At 49.1% G+C, this 13,097-nt stretch overlaps 1 protein-coding gene across 2 annotated transcripts; it reads right to left on the reverse strand.

The window, feature by feature from the left end:
* Positions 1-1,847: 1,847 nt before the first annotated feature.
* On the reverse strand, positions 1,848-8,866 carry LOC107139902 (apolipoprotein L6-like). 2 transcript variants are annotated; one of them, XM_048802320.1, is made up of 4 exons: positions 8,664-8,866; positions 8,029-8,137; positions 5,106-5,921; positions 1,848-2,958 (listed from the first exon to the last, which is right to left on the reverse strand). In XM_048802320.1, the coding sequence occupies exons 3-4, from the start codon at positions 5,910-5,912 to the stop codon at positions 2,749-2,751; spliced, it is 1,017 nt and encodes a 338-aa protein (XP_048658277.1). In that variant the 5' UTR covers positions 5,913-5,921; positions 8,029-8,137; positions 8,664-8,866; the 3' UTR covers positions 1,848-2,748. The 2 variants fall into 2 exon arrangements, with proteins under 2 accessions (XP_048658277.1, XP_048658284.1); XM_048802327.1 differs by having other exon boundaries at positions 8,652-8,866.
* Between the last annotated feature and the right edge of the window lie 4,231 nt (positions 8,867-13,097).

Consider the following 13,097-nt stretch of genomic DNA (forward strand, 5'->3'; position numbering starts at 1 on the left):
GGGGCTGGGTGCCCTGTGAAACGTGTGAGTCAGAAAAACAAATGGCTGGTGACATTTTTGCTGCGTGCTTCCAGACACACGTGAGTCCATGGTATCCCCAAGCTTGTGAAGCCTGTGTGCCAACTAATTCCTTTTACTTTATAAGCCATTTTGAGTTGGTTTTGGGCACTTAAAACATCAATGTCTATCTTTTCCTAATTAAAGGACTGTACATAGCCAGGTGTGGGGGTGCACACCTGCAACTCCAGCTACTCAGGAGGCTGAGCCAGGAGGATCTCCAGTGTGAGGCCAGCCTTGGCAATTAACAAGACACTATCTCAAAAATGGGAGTGGGGCTGGAGATACAACTCAGCCATTGAGCCCTCAAGGAGCATGCACAAGCAAGGCTAGGTCAGTACTGCAAAAAGAAAAATACTGTATGTAGTCAAGTGAATACTTTGCAACATATTAAACTCTATGAGGCCTTGAACCACCATATAGCCCAGCTCTACCACCCATTGGTATTTGTTTTGAAGAATTAATGCCATCTTGCTATCAGCATGCACACCCATGTTCATAGCAGCCTAATTCACAGTAGCCAAACTATGGAACCAGCCTCGGTGTCCATCATCAGAAGAATGGATCCAGAAAATGTGGTGTATATACAGAATGGGGCCATAGAGAAAAATGAAATTATGTCATTTTCTGGAAAATGGAAGGAACTTGAGAACGTTATGTTAAGTGAAATAAGCCACACTGAGAAGGTCAAGTGTTGTACGCTTTCTCTCCTGTGTGGAAGTTTTTAGAGAGGAAATAGGAAAAGAAAGGTGTGTGTGTGGGGGGGAAATCTCATGAAAATCAAAGGGAGACCAGTGGAGGAGAGGGACCAGGGTTGGGAGGTGGGGAAGGAGGGGGAAGGGCGGGGCAGTGATCATTGGCCAAATAGTCCTGTTGTGCTGTGTGCATGAACGGATGAGTAACAAGTCCGTCATTATGTACAGATAGCGCACCCATAAAAGATGTGGGAAAACTGCCTATGAAAACCAATGAAGGCGTGGAATATTAGATGTTTCTGCTTCGTGAAAGCAGCAGAATGATAAGTGACAGCTCTGTAGACAAATGAGGGGCCTGGGAATAGAGAGAAACACCAATCACGCGGCCTGCAGGGAGGGTCTTGCAAAGCCAGCACTTCAAAACCCAAAGCAAGAAAAGCACAGAAGGAAATTCCACGCAAGAATAGCAACTGCTGTCACCTTTGGCCAGTGTGGCTTCCTCTTTTCTTTAAAGAAAAAATCGCATGTAAAGCTCATGGCTGACTCTCAAAACACCAGCTAAAGCACAGGAAAGAAAAGTCATCTTTGGGTGAGTGGACGGGACAGACAGGGGGACTTGAGCAGTCCTGAGGACATGGGAGGATTGTGGTTGTGGGGGACACAGAGGGCTCCTGGGCCCCCTTCCTTCCTACAAAGTGATCTGGTGAGGAAGGTCCCAGGGACAGGGACCTCCCATTGTGTGCAAACCTGGCTCTGAGCCAGCAGGGACCCTGTGGGGCAGGCCACCTGGTGGAGAGCTAACTTCTCACTTGTGCTCCCATCAGAAGAATCAGACCCTGCAGAGGACACAGGAGTGAGGCTCTTTATTCTTAGGCTGGAGCAGGAGGGAGGACAGAAATCCAGGCCTGATTCAATGTCGCAATGGGCAAAAGTGTGACATCTGCATTCGAAGGGAGAGATAAAGAATATCCATGCACTTCTGCCCTTTTCAATATTTTATTCACTCAAATCACTTAATACAATTTCATTCTATAGGTTCTTAATCAAGGAATGACAATCTTTAATGCTGGGCACTGCTATAGACAAATCAATTCAAAGCAAACAATTCTAAGTTAACTCTGAGCACTGCAAACACACTTCATCCTGACAGACCTGTTACAGACATTCCCTCTGCATGCTGAGTTTAGGTGCTAGATTTAAAGTCTCAAGTCTTAGGCCTTAAGTCCAGCAGATGCCCATGCACTCAGATGCAGAGAGCAGGTCAGGAGCCGATGGAGGCTTCTCCTGGTGTGAGTTGGTGGCTGGCTGAGGAGATGGGCATAAGGAGAAGTCGCCTTTCCCACTAGGATCAAGAGGCAGCTGTCGAGTTTGCAAGCGGTGAGGACGATGCAGAGGATCAGGCAGATGATGAGAAGAATTGGGGTGTAGTCCAGGTCCTCATGAGGGTCTCTGGCATGTGGGCATCGGTGTCGGCTGGCTGAATGTTCATTTGTTCCATTATTTATACTAAATTTTGGGAGCTTCTGCTCGCCTTTTGGGTCCCTATCAGCTGTTACCAGGTTTACTTAGTGACATCTTACATATTAGAATGGACATATGGTCTGTGGTTTCCGCCCTGATACCCTTCTGGCTCTTATCAGGGTTGTAGAAAGTGACTTGCTTTTATCAGGCTGTGCCTGATTGACTATCTGAGGGCTCTGTGGCTTGCCTGGTGAGCATGCAGATTTATTTTAAAATGGAGTTGCTTAGGCTAAGGCCTAAGGCCATCCTTACACTCAACCAAAAGACAGAAATGTGTAGCTTTATAGTGCTTGTAAGGTACGCAGGGCTGGGGTCTCGAAGTCATCGCATGCGTGGGGGTTTCAGCTGCGCCTGCGCCTGCGCCTGCGAGGGCCCTCATCCTGCCACTCCACCTGGGTCTCCGCTCCCCATGACCTTCGCTGTGCTGTGAGGGGGGCAGCAGGTTCTGGTCCCTCCGAGTGGCGCTCCTGGGTAACTAGGTTAATTGCTTTGCTTCCCTTGGCCCTGGAACCTGTCCTGCGCCTCGGATGGAGGCTGAGTTTGAGTCTCTGTTGCTTTCCCAAGACAAAAGATTTTGCTCTGTTCTTCTTGTCAAGAATTCAAGAATTTGTGGGAGGAAATACAAAACAAAACAAACACAACAAAACAAAACAAAACGCAACAACATAGAACGAAAATAGAGTTTCTGGGAGAAAAAAAAAACAGTACAATTATTACATGTCATTAATTTTAAAATGAAAAGAGCTAAATGCACTGACCACTCCTGAAATCCTAGCTATGGGGCAGGCTGAGGCAGGACCATCCCAAGGTCACGGGCAGCCTGATCAGTTAGTGATACCCTGGCTCAAAATTTAAAAAAATGAAAAGGACTGGGGTTTACCTCAGGATAAAAGTGCCCCTGGGCTCAGTCCCCAGAGAGAGAGAGAGACAAGGAGGGAAGTGGGAAAGAAAAAAAGAGAGAAGGAAAATGAAAGGAAAGTGACCAGATACTCGGTGAGACCAAGAGATCTTTATTGCGGTGGTCTCTGATTACCAGGGAGGGAAGAGAGAGAGAGAGAGAGAGAGAGAGAGAGAGAGAGAGAGAGAGCAGCAGGAGGAATTTTTTATTTTTTTATTTTTAGTTGTAGTTGGACACACATCCTCATTTTCTTCATTTATGTGGTGCTGAGGATGGAACCCAGGGCCTTGCACACGCTAGGCGAGCACTCTACCACTGAGCCACAACCCCAGGCAGGAGAGTTTTTATAGCCAAAATCTAGTGGGGTCTCTGGGTCTGCGAACTGCCTGGTGGCCTGCAGTGACAGGATCACACAGGAGTTGCTCAGGGTGTCACCTTCTGCTTCTCAGGCTGACCGGGCAGGGGCGGGATGTGGGTTTCTGTTGTACCAGGCGAGTGGGGGTCTTGGGGGTTGAGTGCTCAGCCTTGAGGCAAACAAGCGGTCAGGAGCCAGACAGTGGGGTTGACAGTTCAGCCCGCCCTGCAGCTAACAGAAGATCCTGGGGAACTTGGTGCTAGGGCCTGAATATTTGTGTTCCCCAAAATTCGCAGGTCAACCCCTAACCCCCAAGTGTTGGCCCTAGGAGGCGGGGCCTTGGGATGGTGACAGGCCATGAGGGCGGGGCCTCACCTGTGGGACTGGCTCCTATGAGAGGGCCCTGAGGGACCTGCTTGCCCCTCCGTCCAGGTGAGGAAGGACAAGAAGGGGCCTTCTGTGATGCAGAGGGAGCCTCCCCAGCACCAAGCCTGCCTCTGCAGGCACCTGGACCTTGGCCGTGCAGCCTCCAGAACTGGGAAGGACACATTTCTGTTGTTCACAAGTCACCTGGTCTACATACACTGTTAGAGCAGCTGGAGCAGAGGGGGACACTGGCCAGCCACGTCACCCCCTGTCAGGCTGGTCTTGGCTGCCATGATGGAAGGCCACAGAGAGAGTGGTTCATAGAGCTGACACGTAGTTCCCAGAGTTCCAGAGGCCTCTGGCCCAGGTCAGGGTGCTGGCCCAGGTTAGGGTGCTGGCCAGGTCAGGGTGCTGGTCAGGTCAGGGCGCTGGCCCAGGTCAGGGTGCTGCCCAGGTCAGGGTGTTGGCCCAGGTCAGGGTGCTGGCCCACAGCAGGGTGCTAGTCAGGTCAGGGCACTGGCCCAGGTCAGGGTGCTGCCCAGGTCAGGGTGTTGGCCCAGGTCAGGGTGCTGGCCCACAGCAGGGTGCTGGCCCAGGTCAGGGTGCTGCCCAGGTCAGGGTGCTGGCCTAGGTCAGGTGCTGGCCCACTGTGCTCCCAGCAGGGGTTTCTTCTTTCTTATTAGCAGGTGGCTGCCTTCTCTGTGCCCTTAAAGGGCTTCTCGGTGTGGTGCTTTGGGGGCAGGGGGACCCTCTCTAGCTTCTTCCTCCTCTTATATGGACATTGATCCCATCAGATTAGGGCCTGTCCTTAGGTCTGCATTCAACCCTCGTCACCTCCCCAAGCCCCACCCCCAGCATGCCGCACTGGGCTTAGGCGTTTGATGAATAATTTGAGGGGGACATAACTGAGTCCAGAGCACTCCATATGGCTCAGTGACCTCCTGTGTAAAGCCAGGAAGATACTCTTCCTGGCACAGGGTCCTAAAGGAGCCTTAAGGGAGAGGGAACAGGTGACCAGGTCTGTGCAGGACTGCCATCTCCAGGGGAACCTCTTACAGTTTGGGCCTTCAGGGCCACCATATGCTATGTCCTCAAGGACATCCATGCAAACTTCACTGCCACACTCACAAGCACACACTCCCTTAAACCCTTCTGGACAACCTTGGTTTCCATGGATTTGGGCCAAAGCCCCCTTCCAACATCCTGAGCTCACCTGCTGTAGCCGCTCATAATGGTGGCTGTACTGTGTCACCAGCTTTTCCAGCTCCTGGGCCTGGGCCCTTAGTTCTTTTGCCCCCTGTGCCCTGTCTCCATCCTTCAGTTTCTTCCAGGTATCAGAGAGATTGCACAAATCCCGGACGAGGTGGACAGCCGTCTCTGCACCTCCCTCCAAGAGAGCACTTTTGGTCATTCCCAGAGGTGTGCCATCAAAGGCCTTTTGCACATACTTGCTGGTTTTGCCTGAGACTTTGCCACCTGTCAGGCGATACTTGGCAGCCTTAGCCAAGCTTGGCTTGGCTTGGGCTACCCTGTAGGCACGCCTGCTCTTCCTGAGACTCTTGGAGGTGTCTTGAAACTTGTCCATGATATTAGTAATAGCTGTGAAAATGGACTTCTCATCCACCTGCTCGAACTCTGGCTCACTGGTAGGCTCGTGCCCGGTGGCCTGAGCTTTAACTTTTTTATTGCAGGACCCTTCTATCAGGTTGGTCACATCACTGGTGATCCCAGCTGCTGCCCCCAAAGTTTTGCCGGCAGCTGAAAGTGTGAGGCTTCCTCTTGTGGTCAGTGGAGCGAGGGCAATCCCCAAGAAGCTCATGGCTCTAGAGAAGACAGCTGTGGTGTGGGCCACCATGTTGATCTTGTTGGTTTGTTCATGGGTGGTGTCAACCTCATCTGCCCGGGCATGGAGCTCTCTGATAATTTTTTCTTGTTCCTGTTTCCACTTGGGGAAATCTTTCAAAAATTGTTCTCTATGATACTTCAAGAAATAGGTTTTCTTCATCTGACAGATCTTCATCTGGTGACCCTACGATTTCCAGAGCATCATTGTTACCTCCAAATAAACAGTAAAAGGCGGTGGGTAACACCCCGGGGTTCAATCCCCAGTTAAAGAAAAAAAATCCTTTTTTCATGATAAGGCATTTATAAAGACTGTATAGATTGTATGCCCAAGGACATATGAATATTAGGTCTGATTTTGTGACTTATAGTGTTTAATAAAATTGAAACCAGAACTAGACAGGCAGATAGGCAAGGGTCAGATCCAGAGAATGGAGGATTGAAGTGCTCATGACTTCAAGCCTTCCTCCACCTTATCCAGATCACCTGCCCCAGCTCCAACCTGTTCTAAGGTAACCCGTCCCAGGGATCGACCCTCCCCACAGGGAGTTGTTAATTATGCCCCCTTCCGGCCCAGAACACTCCACCTTGGCCCCTCCAGCCCACCTGCCTCTCACCTTTTGGCCACCCCACCCTGCAACTCCTGGGCCCGGTCAGGTAGCAGGAAGGAGAGAGATAAGGGGAAGAGAGCAGGAGGACAAAGGAGGCCTAGGACCAATAAAAGGCACGACTCCTTAACTTGTACGGTGCCAGTCATGGCCCCTCCTCCCTCCTGAGAGAAGTCTATTTTACCCCTTTTTAAATAAACCCTGCTCTGTATGCTCGCCAGGAGGGCGGGGCTCCAGGAGCCTGGACGCCACTCTGGCAGAGGCTGGGACTTGGGACTGGCCTCTGAGTGGGAGGGTCTGCTGGGCCTGAGCCCCCAGCTCGCAGGACCCTGAGGCTAGCCCCTGGTAGGTCACAATTGATTAGCTGGAGGACAGCCCTTGGTCCCCACTAAGAAGTGCAGGATTGTTTGGTGTGGGAATCTCCTCCCCGGCCCCGGATCTGGTCACAGAATGGATTGGTGTGGGTGTCAAGGACAGCAGCAGAGAGGAACAAGGGTTTCCCATACAATATAAGAACTGAGACCCCATCTGAAGCCCAGCCCACCATCCACCTGCCTAGGCCAGGGAAGGGAGGAGAAAGGGGCACTGAGATTGACTGATGGATTGATTGCACAAAGGTGCCAGCCACCTAGATCCCTGTGTACCCAGAGCTGTGAACACCAGAGGATGGGAGGAGGCATTTCCCAGTGTGGCCCAGGCACTGTTCTGGTGTGAATGTGCTGTGTTGAAATTCAGGTTCAAGTTCGATTCCAGTCCTGAGGTTAAAGCCAGGGACAGGGGAGCTCTAGAGGAAGAGAAGTCATGAAGCCAGAATTAAAGACAGGCAGTGTGTGCAGACAGGAATCCAGCAGGAGAGAGGGAAGGCCCTTTTGGGTCTGGGAAGTTGGAGACTGCCCCTAGATACTGACATGTCCATGCCTTAGAGCCCTTCCTCCTCAGCTCTGCTCCAACCCAGGGCTAAGAACCTGTCCCAGGAATTGTCCCTCCCTACAGGGAGTTGTAAACGTTGTTCATTCACTTCTCCAGGCCGGCTTCCTTCCCCCATCACTCCATTTAGCCCTTCCCCCTGCCCAGGGGCTTCTCACCTTTTGGCCATTCCACTGAGGACATCTCCTGGGCCTACTCAGGTGTGCAGGAAGGAGAAAGATAGGGGAAAGAAGGCAGGAAGACACAGAAGGTCCAGGATGTGTAAAGGGCAGGACACCCTCACTTCCTGGGATACCAGGATACAAGCTAGGGCCCATTCTCCTCCCGGGAGAATTCTGGGTTAAAACCTTCTGAATAAACCCTGCTCTACATGATTGCCTTGACGGCTTCTCCAGTGTTCAGACTTCATCAGTGAGGAAGCAGAACTCCTCACCAAAAGGGCGAGCACAGCCCCAGCACAGAGCCCTGGACTGCCACACGCCTTAGAGCCCAGGAGGAAGAGAAGCAGAAAGTCACAGAGGGGAGGCGGCTGGCTACAGAGAAATATGTCTCACAGGTCCTGGTGTCCCCTTGGTTTGGGGACTTGCGTTTGCAGCACTGGGATCCACCCACGCAGGACAAGGGATCGCCATGACCCGCGACCCCAGCCCACGTGCGTTTTCAGCATCTGGGCCAGTCTGTTTTCCATCTTTCTCCCACCGAGCCATCTCTGGGCTCCACTTTCCCAGGGTGAACTGGCTGCACGGGAGGGAAGCCTACCTTTGTAGAATGGAGATGTCCTTCTGATCGCCATGATTGAAGGGTCTCTCTGCTCACCTAGTTCAGAACGGCAGGGTGTCCTGGCTGGCAGGGGAGCTGCTCGCCCTCTCTACAAGGGGAAAACAGACCTTCTCCTTAGCAGAGGCACAGGTGGCTGAAGTGGGTTCAAAGCCCCTCCCGTCCCTTTCCAGCTCTTCAGTCTCAGGACTGTCCTCGCTGCTCTCTCTTTATCCGTGAAATCTCTGCAAAATGCCTGGCTCAGTAACTGCCAGGACACCTCCCTGCGTCGTTCATCAAGTAAACAGGACGAAATAATCCTGAATCCAGAGGATGGGACGCAAGGCTGCATCAGGAGGCGAAGCCAGCTGCAGCTTCTTCCAAGAGGAGCCCTGAAGCTGCGGGGCCCCGGGTTTCTCAGGAGAGGAGCGGAGCCCGGAGCCCTGAGCCCTGAGCTGCACAGTTCCCAGCTGCGGGGAGGCAAAGCCCAGTCGCCCGGAGGACAGCTGTTTGTCCAGAGCCAGGAGCCAACCCTTGGCACCTGCTCCTTCAGGAGCCCAGCCCCTGCCCTGGCTCCCTAGCCTGCGGTCCCTCTGCTCCAGGTGTGGGGGAAAGGGCCACCGCACCTCTGCACTCACCTTCCTGAGGGTCCCTGGTGCTGCAGCAGCGAGCTGTGAACAGGGACAGAGGCAGAGGCAGTGGCCTGGCCAAGCCACCGCCTCCCAGGACAAGCCAGGGACCAGCTAGAGGCAGGTTCCCAGAAGACCTGGGCTTTCCCCGAAAAAGCGCCACTTTTTCTTTCACTTTCGCCTCCCACCCAGTGACTGAGCAGGAGGCTGATTTGCAGAACCCAAGCCCGAGGCCGGCTGGGGCGTGGACAGCGTCTGAGCAGCAGCCTGAGGCCCCTCCCTCCAGCTCAGAGAAGAGCAGAGGCGGCAGCTGCTGGACCATGTCATGGAGCCATGGGTCCTGCCAGGCGGACCCCGCAGCCCAGAAGCCACTCAGCGCTGCAGTGGGGTGAGCAAGCTGCTCAGTTCCCTTGACCTTGGCTCTGCATCTGTGGAACCTCTGGCTCTGAGCCGCTGTGACCAGGCTGTGACCAAGCTGGGCAGCACCCTGCAGGGACAACCAGCCTATGGATCAAAGGCCGCTGCCTGTGACAACTATAAAACCCCTTTCTCCCACCACATCTTACATAGGTACACAGCCCTGTCCCAACCCTAGGAGGGAGACTTTAGAGGTTCGGGGACTTGCACCTGTCATCCTTCCATGCAGACGCTCTGAGCCCAGAGACTCAAACAGCTAATTCACTCCAGGGCAAAACCTGACCTGAACTGGCCCGAATTTTCTTGTGATTTTTCTGTATTCCACTTAATTTGAATATCTTTGGATACTCACTTGCATCATTCATGGATCCTCTACAGAAATGCCTGTGTTTGACTCAGGGTGACTGCTGGGGGTTACATAATAAATGACAATCCAATTAGGAGGACATGGTTTTAAGATAAAGGAAAAAGAAGTTTTATTGCTTTGCTAGCAAAGAAGCAGCACCGGGAATTCCTGTACCAAAGGCCATGAATCTCTCCATAAGCAGGAATAGGGGGCTTTTAAAGAGGTGTTTCCAAGGCGACATTCCACGTGTTCTCTGTTGGCATTGTAATTCACCTGCTAATTTGGGACATAGTCATTGCTGAGGTCTTCTGGAACCATCCCCAGAGTCAGGATTACTTCATTCCTATGGTGGGTGTGAACTCAGGGACAGATAACTGTGTGGGATGGGGAATAAAGGTAATCCTGTTTCCCCTGACATTAGGAAGGGGAGAGCATAGGGAGTGGAGGGAGAGAGGAAGAGCAAGAAAAATGTCCACTTAAAAAAACAAGTTGTTGTGGCAGAGCAGCAAGGGCTACATTCAAAGCATACAATGGACCACTGTTATATTTCCCCACAGTCAATTTATACCTTCCATTTCTATGGAAAAATAGGCAACAACATCTCCAAACTGCTTTGTGCTGAAAGAGGGTGAAGTTTGTGGAAGCAACCCAAAGTCCTTTTTTTCTATCAGTTGGGGCGTGGACACTTAAAGCACTCAGCATCAAAGCAGTCCAAAGGTCCATAGTGGCTGGTGACAGGTGAGTGGACAAGGCATACATAGGGCAGAGATCATGATAAGGCAGCAATAAACAAGGCAGCAAAGTATTACTTTGCTTATAAACAATTAGCACAGAAGTAATTAATATTTCAGCCAGTTTCTGAAAACTATGAGCACTTATCAGTGAAAAACAGAGTTTATCAATATAGGAGGTTGAAAAGATTTATAGGTGTATGAGATCAGGCTAGAATTGACTCAGGAAAAACGTGGGACTCTAGAGTTCTTTGTGATCATTATTATTGGATACTCCTATACAATATCCCTTCCTTCATAGCCCAAAGCTTGTGGTAGGGCTGACAAAAATGTACATCTTAAGTTACACACACACACAAAAAAAACAGTTGTTTTTCCTTTTTAATGTGCATGTAGGACTGTTCTTAGGCTCTACTCTCCTGCCAGGTGTTTAAGACCAGTTGGTCAAAACTGACCTTGTTCCTATCTACTCTTCAGTCACTTGAGATTCCTCAGAGATCACCCTTGCGAACATGTGTGAAGCCTCCTGGCTCCTTTAGCTTTCCTCTATCTGTGGTGCCACTTGCCAGGATAAGTCAGGGTCCAGCTGAACATATGTGGCTTCTCTTGGAAGCATCAGAGACATTTTCATCTCCACTGTCCCTCCACTTTGCAGAATGTGCACTGGTTGGCTTCCTGTTCTCTAGGGTGCTCTTGATCTCCCTCAGTAGATCAGGTAACTCACTACCGTTGCAGGGTCCAGAGAGGGGTCCTGTCATTCTCTGGGTCCTGGTTGACCTTTGAAGGGTAAGGGCCAAAATGTTGAATGCTTTCTCCTTGGCCCTTTTACTTCCTTGACTTTGGTCTCCAACTTTTTGATTGTAAATACCCAGCAAGAAAGTTTCACCAGGCTTAAAGAGGGAATAACGGATTATGACTTCAACATCTATAATTTTACAGGTACCCCTTTCATTTAATTGAAGTCAGTATTAGTACTGGAAGTCAGCATTCCATACTGTCTGTCCTGTAGGTGATGACTTATTATCTCAAATTAACCATGGTTGTTTGTTTGTTTGTTTATTTTCAATAAGCAGTACCTCTGCAAAACACTAAAAGGCAACAGTTACAAAGTTTACAAGGAAAATACAAAATGAATTAACAGAGCAAAAACATATTCAGTTTGTGTAATAACTATGAACCAAAAAAAATGGCTTTTATAATCTTGAACCTTTACTTAGTTACATATTATATTCCCTGTCTGAAAGCACAGCAATCTTTACAACAAAAATCAACTTCTGAATACAACTTTAAATGGGCTGAAGTCTAGACATTTTTGGAGCCATTTTTAAAATGGTGTAAGGTGGGAAGCAGAGCCTTATCTCAGGTCAGGTGGGCTCTTCACAAATAACACAATACAACATTACACCTGAAACATGAATCAAAGAGAGGCTAAGAGAGCTTGTAACTTTCCTTTTGTGGACAAAGTGCCAGAATGCTTCCATGTTTTACAGTGTCTCCTTTGAACAGAACAGGCTCTCCTTATTGTCTTCCAAAAATGCATTTAAATTTCAATTTCAGGGTGAAGAGTAACGCAAAGTTGACAGCAGTTTACTTTATCCAGCTATAAAACATCAAATGACATGAATAAATACCAATCAAAATTGTCATTTTTCTATAAACCCGAGACACTTGCTACACCCAATTTTAGTTTGGAGAACACCAACTTGTTAAAGAGCCCTCCTAAGCTTTACATTTAACTAAGTTTAACTTTTAAAGTCCAATTTACAATCCTGAGTGTACAGTAACAATAATCACAGGTTTGCACGGGTTAACAAAAATCCAAGAGTAGCCTTAAATCTCTACCACATTTAGGAAACAGTGTTAATGACCCAAAGTTGGCTTAGTTAAAGCAAACAGATATAAGACAGGACTTCGAATGACAGTGTGGCCCTTCTATGTCAAAAAAGAGAGCATAATGTATAGAAGGGAGCACTTATTGCTTATCCTGCTGGCAAACTTACATAAGCTTTCATTTTATAAACTTTTACATAACAAGTAGACAGGGCTTAGACAGGTATCGTTCTCAGATGCCTACATACACCTAGTCACATATATTTTCAGTGTCAACAATATTGTTATAACTTAAATAACAATTGTTTCCTTGACCAGTTACAAAGTGATCATTTAAGGCTGTACAACAGGTACAAACCCTAATTCCTTTAAGACTGAGTTTCCACAAATAATAAAACCTCACAAATACAAGAAAATTATGGTGATAATAAGAGTAGATCTGTGTTTCAGATTTTTATATCAGTACATTCAAATTCAAATAACTTTAACTGACTGTGTCACTTATAGCCAATTTAATCACAAACACACTTTTTGAGCTTTACCTTCCACAAACCTTCTGTGACTTAGACATTCACAACTTTACATGTAAGTTTCGTCCCCTTTCATCTTGGACTTTAGAATATTACCTAACCAGCCAAAATATTTTCTCATCCAGAAACATTTTTTTTACCTTCCAATTTTCCATACTAAAATGTATTTCCATACATATCCTTTTCTTTTTTTTTTGTAGTTTGTGACTCTTTCTTATATTCATATTGTGACACAGACTTTAGGAATGTTATTTGTGCATTTAATTGACACACAAATTTCATCCCAGGAGAGGGTTGGACAACCCAGCATATACAAACAAAACAAACAAAACACTGTGCCTTAATCGTTTTTCCTCCACGTTGCAGTCCCGGGGCTGGAGGACAGGCATTGAGTCTGACTGTCTGTCTCCTTCTCATTATACAATGCCATCAGCGTTAAGCGGCTTCCTGCTGTCGGTGGTCCTGAGGCTCCTTTGGGCCCTTTTCCTCCACTAGGCTCATGGATACGCCGTGGTGGGGCCTTTCCTCCCGTTTCTAAGGCTTCCCTGAGGATCCCTAGGAGGAGGCTGCCCACGAAGCACAGGTGGGC

This window comes from Marmota marmota, unplaced genomic scaffold, assembly GCF_001458135.2.
Source record: "Marmota marmota marmota unplaced genomic scaffold, marMar, whole genome shotgun sequence".
Lineage (NCBI taxonomy): Eukaryota > Metazoa > Chordata > Mammalia > Rodentia > Sciuridae > Marmota > Marmota marmota.